The 8511-nt window shown below is 46.3% G+C and overlaps 1 protein-coding gene across 1 annotated transcript in view; it reads right to left on the bottom strand.

Annotated features, from left to right (window-relative positions):
* Positions 1-1390: 1390 nt before the first annotated feature.
* Positions 1391-8511, bottom strand: part of LOC129710488 (leupaxin-like) — a 49482-nt gene continuing 42361 nt past the window's right edge. Inside the window, exon 9 of the mRNA XM_055657444.1 lies at positions 1391-2138. Within this exon, the coding sequence (XP_055513419.1) occupies positions 1872-2138 (267 nt within the window). The 3' untranslated portion in view covers positions 1391-1871. The remainder of the gene's footprint in view (positions 2139-8511) is intronic.

Here is an 8511-nt window from a genome sequence, read left to right as displayed (position 1 = left end):
GATGCTGCGAAGGTAGGTTGAGGGGCAAGTGGTATTGAGGAAGCAGAGAGTCCGCAGAATGGCTGCGACAGGTTGGAAGTGTGGATACAGGAGTGTCACGAGCAGTGCAGCATAGCGAATTGTACGGGCATTCACTTTGGTAGAAGGAATAAAGGCATATACATGGAGAGGGGATTTAGCAATCGTATGTGCAAAGGGAATTTGGAGTGCTAGTGCCGGATCGCCAAAGGACTAATTTGCAGGTTGAGTAGATAATACGGAATGCAAATGCTATCAATGCATTAATTTGAAATTACTGGAATATGAAACCAAGCATGTAATGCTAACGCTTAATAAAGAGCTGGTCAGGCCATATTTGGATATAGTGAGCAGTAATAGAGCCCAGATATGCGGGGGATGTGCTATCGTTGGCGAGTGTCCAGAGAAGGCTTAGCAAGATGATTCTGCTGATCACTGGTTTGTCGTAGGGTTATCACTTGAAAGCACTGGGACCCTCCCTACTCGCCGGGGTCTAGAAGGGTGATGAGGGAATCTCATTGAAACCTACCGAATAATAACAGGCCTGGATAGAATGGATGTGCAGAGGATGTTTCCACTTCGGTGAGAGTCCACAACCAGAAAGCACAGCCTCAGAATCAAATGACGTACCTTTAAAATGGAGCTGATTATGAATTACTTTGGCCAGTGGGTGATGAGTCTGTGGAATTCATTGACACTGGCAGTTGTGGAGGCCGCCAGTGGGCATTTTTGAAGCATAAAATGTTCGGTTCTTTGTTAGTAACGACATCAAATATCACGGGGAAAAGGCAGGAGAATGGTGTTGAGGGAATATTAGATCCGAAATAATCTCATTGGGGATCAGACTCGATGTCCGAATGGCCTAATTCTACGCTAATGTGATATCACAGTCTTTATTATCTACCAACTGTTTTGTCCTTTACACCGTGGACAGCTTAATTGCAATCTTTAATCAGACTTTACTAGAATTTTTATAGACAAAATGTTCTCCTCCTTATCCTGTATCTGTGGACGGTGGATGGTTTGATTGTAATCTTAAACCGGGCTTTCCTGCAATGTATCTCCCACTAAAGGTTATTCCCGTTATCCTCTAACAGCAACCTTTGGGTGGCATCGTTGAAATCATGTATAGACTCTTCGCTGACTGGACAGCACGCAAGAAAAATGTATTGCACTGTACCCGGGGACACGTGACAATAAACCACACAAAACTAAACTAAACTAAACTATAATGCATTCTGTTTACAGGCCTGTTGCATGTAGGAATTCCATTGTTCTGTGTCGGTACATATACCAGTTAGTCACGATTGACGATTCTGGCGATATACCAGGGAAACTATCCGATGTTACTGATGAAACAGGTACCAAATGGCTGAATCATGTTATATTTAATATAAACGCAAAGTGCTGGAGTAACTCAGGCAGCATATCTGGAGAACATGGGTAGTTTCAACGTGTCGCAGTAACCGCGGGGCAGCCAGCGGCTCGGGAGAACATGGCTAGGTACGGGAGATAATATAATAATACCCCTTTGGGGCTCGCGATGGCTTGCTAACAGCATGGATACAAGATGCGACAAGTGGAACAAGTGGGGCGACTAGGGTGAGGGAAGGGGAGAGAGGGACACGGAGAATGGTAAGACAGAGGTTTACGCACCTCCTCTAACCTCATCTTCTGTATCCGCACCTCTCGGTGCCTACTCTAATATAAAGTTGGTCTCCGCCTCGTCTTTATTTTTGTCGGGATCCGATGCCGAGCATTGAGCGACGAAGTCGTCGTGAAATGGAAGAAGGGAAGGGGATTATGCTTGCGCTCAGCTGGGGGATGGGGAGCATCGGCGGGACAACTGTCGCTTAAAGGAATAGTTTGTTGAAGCAGGCGTTGCAATAAGGCTTGTCGTTGTTCTCCTTAAAGACCCCTTTGCAGAGCTGTTTGAGGCAGAAGGCACAGACAAAGTGCTCCGGGTGGAACCTCTTGCCCATGGCGGCGATGCAACGGCCGGTGACTGGCTTCTGGCAGGCGCTGCACAGCGACCCCTGGCGCTCGTGATAGTGCAACTCGCAATATGGCATCCCGCTCACCTCGAAGAAGCTGGCGTTCGTGAACGGCGTCAGGCAGTCCTGCATGGGGAGCCAGAGAGTAATGACAAATATTGTTTATTAAATACTCTGACACAATCACCCGAATATTCGCGGATATAACACGAAGGACTCAAAGAATACAATTTCATTATACGCTGATGATATTCTTTTATATAATACTAATACACAAACGGGTATACCCACCTTATTAACATTAATTGAGGAATTCGGCTCTTTTTCAGGATATAGAATAAATTGGAATAAAAGCGAAATTATGTCTTTAAAACCACAGGATTCGAGACACTTACTAAAATTCCCCTTCAAAATTGCAACAGAAAAATTCAAGTATCTGGGTATTCAAATTACGAGAAGACACAAATCATTATTTAGTGCCAATTTTATGCCACTATTAAATAAACTGAATGATATGATTAAATTTTGGAAAACGCTCCCGCTCTCATTGACAGGTAGAATTAACGCTATAAAAATGACTTTCTTACCACAATTAATATATTTGTTTCAAGCGATCCCAATATATATTCCAAAATACTTTTTCAAAAAACTAGATTCTACTATCACTAATTTTATATGGGATTACAGAGCACCCAGAATTCAACGAAAGCATTTGTGTAAACCTAAAGAAGTTGGGGGTTTATCATTACCTGACTTTATGTATTACTACTGGGCAGTGCATATTAAGAACATAATGTACTGGTTGGATAGTTCCACTCAGCAGTTGGAGTGGATAAGAATGGAGAAAGAGGAGTGCTATCCGCACGATATAGAAACGATCTTGCTCTCACCGATAAAATTGAATAGTATAATATATAAGATGAACCCAATTATTCACAATATAATAATTGGAACAAAATTGATACTTAAATTTGGAAAAATACAACCATACCAACTGTTAAAATGTGGATTAGGAATATGATGGACATAGCACACCTTGAAGAAATGAGACTCCGACTAATAGATAAATATGACCAATTCTTAAGGAGTTGGTCTCCTTTCATCGATTTTTTGGAATCATGTGATGCAACGGTACCGTAAAGATTGCTGATTTCAGTTCATGCCGTGGATAGATCTACATCTCCGAATAAAGATTTGACATTTTCTCTTTTAAGGGGGCCTTCTCTCCTATTTCTACTTTCCTCTTTTTCTTTTTTTTTATATGCACACTTCACGTTTTCCTAACTCTACCATCTATTTGTCCTCTTGTCTTGCTTACTTCCTTCAAAAAAAAATAATTAAAAAATGAAAAAATGCTCTGACACACCAGTCAGAGTATTTATTCGTGTGTAGGAAGGGCGAGACCAAGCGAAGATTGGGCGATTATTTCGCTGTACAGATTCGCTCAGTCCGCCTTCTCCTACGCGAGGTCCCGGTGGCTGAACATTTTATCCCCTTCCCACTCCCTTACTGATCTTTCAGTCCTGGGCCTCCTCCACTGTCAGAGTGAGCCCCCTCGATAATTGGAGAACAGCACCTCATATTTCATTTGGGCATCTGACAACTGACTGGCATGAACGTTGATATCTCTAAATACAAATAACCACTGCAATCCGTCCCTCCTCCCTTCCCCACTTTAGTCGTCCGACTCGATCCACAATTCGCATCCACGCATCCCTTTGCTCTCACATCTTCCGTAGCCACGAATGTTCCATTGTGGATTCCACTTGTCGGTCATCTGCTGGCGTTCTGATTTGTTCCGGCAATTTGCTGCCTCTAGTTCCCTTCCCTCTACTTTTATTCCGAAGACGAGTTTTGATACGAAACTTCACCCATCTTTTGGTTCCTCCAGTGATGCTGCCTGCTCGCTGAGTTACTGCAGTACATTTTGTCTACCTACAATATCTCATCAGTCACAGAGTGCATAGATGTTGCGAGGTCATGTTCTTAAGACAAAATAGCAGAATTAAAACCTTCCGTAATGTCTACGTGCCTTCTGAAATGCAAGGTGGCGACTGTGTTAACCCCAATACGGTGTTTTACATCACAACGTGTGCGGACGTGGCGCCGACAGACGAGAAGCCGAAGCAAAGAAGTGGACGCCAAATAACCGAATGGAAACGAAGCCAAAACGCCAAATAATCGAAAGCGTACGAAGCCGAAACACCACTCTAACCGAAAGGATGGGAGGCCTAAACGCAAACTAACCGAAAGGGAGGGACGTCTGAAAGCCAACTAACCGAACGTCACCTAAAAGCAAACTCACCGAATGGCCGCTTGTCACACATCTCCGCTCCAGCTGATCCACATCCCGTCACGGTGCGGCCCCACGGGGGAGACGAGGCCGAGCGTGGCCGTGGGAGAGTTGGGGCTGTCGGTGGGAGGGTGGGGGTCATTTTCCCACACAAGCCATAGGTGACTGGACAATCTGAACCCAAGCACCAAGTTGGAGCGGCCGAAGGTGCGCATCCCTCTGGGCAGCCCACACTCTCCCACGGCCACCCTCCGCCCCGTCTCCCCGGTGGGGCCGCACTGTGACGGGCTATGGGTCGGGTGGAGCTAACAATGTTCATCCCTCCACAGTGATGTGAAGGACGCGGGGGACTGGACCAATCGCTAACAAATCCCGCTCATCGGCAACGTCATGTCGTAGGTACACAAAACTGCTGGAGAAACTCAGCGGGTGCAACAGCATCTATGGAGCGAAGAAAATAGGCGACGTTTCGGCCGAAACCCTTCTTCAGACACTTGCCCTCAAACCCTTCCGGTTCTTCCTCGACCAGAGGAGCAACCTATACCCAGCCACTGACACTCTCCTCCGCCTAGCGGAGTTGGTCCTCACCCTCAACAACTTTACATTTGACTCCTCTCATTTCCTCCAAACACAAGGGTAGCTATGGGCACACGCATGGGCCCCAGCTACGCCTGCCTCTTTGACGGGTATATCTCATCAACGTCATGTCGTAATTTGACGTTTCTGTTGAGCCGCGTTCGTTTTTTGGCTTGTTGGCGACGCCGTCTTTCAGGTAGGTGGCGTTTCGGCAGAGCGGCAATTTGGTGAGTTTGCTTTTAAGCGACGCAGGCTTTCGGTTCGTTGGCTTTCAGGCGTCCCGCCCATTCGGTTCGTTTACTTTTCGGCGTCCCACCCTTACGGTTAGTTGGCGTTTCAGCTTCGTACACTTTCGGATATTTGGCGTTTCGGCTTCGTTTCCATTCGGTTATTTGGCTTCCACTTCTTTGCTTCGGCTTCTCGTCCGTCGGCGCCATGTCTGGGTACCGTTTGTGCCGATGAAGTCTACAGATTCACCAAACCGTTACAGTTGTATGTCGATGGTGAGGCTGCATTTAGAATATTGTATTCAATTTTAGGTTATCCTGTTATAGGAACGAAAATTGTGCAGAGAAGGATTCGAGGGCCTTGGCTTTTGAAGGGTTGAGCAGGAGAAAACTTCCTGCCTTCGAGCGCAGTTGGATGAGCGGTAATATAGATCCGTAGAAAAAGCATGAGTCGAAGATATCGGGTAAATGCAGTCTTCTGCATGGACTATTGGAATCGAAAACCAGAGGTCAAAGGTTTAATGTGAGAGAGGAAAGACGATTTAATAGGAATCTGAGGCATAACATTTTTCACACAAAGGTTGGTGGGAACTGGCAGGCGTGGATTTTATTAATTGGAGCGCAGGAACGGGGGCGGGGGGGGGGGGGGGGGGGGGTGGGGGGGGGGGGGGGGGGGTGGTGGATGGGGGGGGGGGGCGGTTTTTTACATAGGTTTATAAATTAAAGAAGGGGAAAGATTGGGTGAGCGCACCGAAACCTTTTCCTCAGGGTAGCGGATTTCAGAACAAGAGGACATTTGTTTAACCATATAACCATATAACAATTACAGCACGGAAACAGGCCATTTCGGCCCTACAAGTCCATGCCGAACAAATTTTGTTCCCCTTAGTCCCACCTGCCTGCACTCGTACCATAACCCTCCATTCCCTTCTCATCCATATGCCTATCCAATTTATTTTTAAATGATACCAATGAACCTGCCTCCACCACTTCCACTGGGAGCTCATTCCACACCGCCACCACTCTCTGCGTAAAGAAGTTCCCCCTCATATTACCCCTAAACTTCTGTCCCTTAATTCTGAAGTCATGTCCTCTTGTTTGAATCTTCCCTATTCTCAAAGGGAAAAGCTTGTCCACATCAACTCTGTCTATCCCTCTCATCATTTTAAAGACCTCTATCAGGTCCCCCCTTAACCTTCTGCGCTCCAGAGAATAAAGACCTAACTTATTCAACCTATCTCTGTAACTTAGTCGTTGAAACCCAGGCAACATTCTAGTAAATCTCCTCTGTGCTCTCTCTATTTTTTTTTTTTTAAGTTGAGAGCTGCCAGAATTAATACGAAGGGGAAACATTTTCACTCAGATGGTGGTTGGAAAATGGAAGGCTACGACGTTTTTGGATGTGCAGTAGGCTAAGATATTATCTTAGGGAGATGTATCGATCAAGAGGACAAGTGCTAACAGATTCACAGTGAATGGAGCAACTGGGCTTGTACACTCTGGGGCTGAGAAGGATGAGAGGGTATCTCATTGAAACATATAAGTTTGTTAAGGGTTTGGATACGCTAGAGGCAGGAAACATGTTCCCGATGTTGGAGAGTCCAGAAACGGGACACAGTTCAAGAATAAAGAATAAGCCATTCCGAACGGGGACGAGTAACTTTTTCTCACAGATATTGCTGAGTCTGTGGAAATCTCTGCCTCAGAGGGCGGTGGAGGCAGGTGCTCTGGATGCTTTCAGGAGAGAGCTAGATAGGACTCTTAAAACTAGCGGAGTCGGGGATACGCGGAGAAGGCAGGAACGGGGTACTTATTGAGGATGAGCAGCCATGATCAAAATGAATGGCGGTGATGGCTCGAAGGGCCGAATGGCCTACTCCTGCACCTATTGTCTATTGTCTATTGTCACACAGAATTAAGTACACACAGACTTTTCCGCCGAATAGGGCAATCCAGATTGAAAGGACGTGGATTTCAGATGAGAGGAGAAAGATATATGTGGGGTATCTTTTTTTTACACGTAGTAGGGCGGGTATATTGACCGAGCTGCCACAGGAGGTAGATAAGGCAAGTGCTAAAATACAATTTAAGAAATATCTGGACAGGTACATAGGAAAGGTTCAGAGTGATTAAAGGATCAAACGTGGCAGATATGACGAGCTCAGGTCGGCAACATGGTCTGCACGGAGATGTCGGGACAAAGGGATTGTTTTGTGCTGTACACTATGTGGCTATGATTCTTTGATCGATACAGGCCATATGGCCAATCGATCGGACTACAGAGGCAGATATCCTGTTGAGCCATCCAATGCTTAACACAGGAACCTGCTGAGTCCACCCGGACAACAGAACGTGCTCTACCGAAATTATGAGGATATTGAACCCAGGAGGAATGGCTCGTGAGAATGGGGATAAGCAATGGGCCCGTTCAGTTCTCTACTTGTAACTGAAGGTGTTCGGGCTGAGTGAGTGCCTCTGGATTAGAGGAGATAATTCAACCGACCAAGGCTACAGAAAGACAGGAGAAGTCACATGGCCGGAAGTGTTTGTTGTGTAGGAAGCAGTTGAGTCTGACCGACGCTCCATATTAGGAATAACGGAAGCTATTTCTCCGGGAAGATGGGTCAATGGATGGTAAATGGAATTTAACTCTGACAAGGGTGAAGTGTTGTACTTCATATTATTTTTTAATGAAGCCAAATCATGGAAGCAGGTCCTTCGGCCCACGGAGTCCATGCCAGACATCAATCACCCGTTCACGCTAGTGCCACGTTATCCCACTTTCTCATCCACTCCATACATATTAGGGGGCAATTTACGGAGGCCGATTAACCTGCCAACCCGCATATCTTTGTGATGTGGGAAGAAACAGGACCACCAAGAAAAACCCCACGCAGATATGGGAGAACGTTCTCGCACGCACAGACAGCGCCGGAGATTAGAGTCGAACTAGCGCAATGATATAGCAACCCTATAAGCTGCTCCACTCTGCTGCACTGCGACATGTCTAATCAGGGAAGGACATCAACTGTAAATGGTGAAACCCCGGACCGTGTTGCGGAAAAGGGAGACCTGTGAGTGCAGGAGCACGGTTCCCTGAAAATGGCGAGTCGGGTGGATGGGCGATGTTTGGTTTAGTTTAGAGGTATAGCGTGGAAATGGGCCCTTCGGCCCAACGTGTGCGCGTCGGCCAGCGATCACTGTACATTGATGCTATAATATATTCTAGCAACATTTATTTACAGAAACCAGTTAACCTGCAAAGCTTGAGAAACTCAGCGGGTGCAGCAGCATCTATGGGGCGAAGGAAAAAGGCAACGTTTCGGTCCGAAACCTTTTCTTCAGAATGATCGGGGGTGGGGGGCGGGGAGAAAGGAAAAATAAGGAGGAGCCAGAATGCTGG

This window comes from Leucoraja erinacea, chromosome 28, assembly GCF_028641065.1.
Source record: "Leucoraja erinacea ecotype New England chromosome 28, Leri_hhj_1, whole genome shotgun sequence".
Lineage (NCBI taxonomy): Eukaryota > Metazoa > Chordata > Chondrichthyes > Rajiformes > Rajidae > Leucoraja > Leucoraja erinaceus.
Note: the sequence above shows the minus strand (reverse complement) of the source record. Positions and strands in the feature narration are given on the sequence as shown.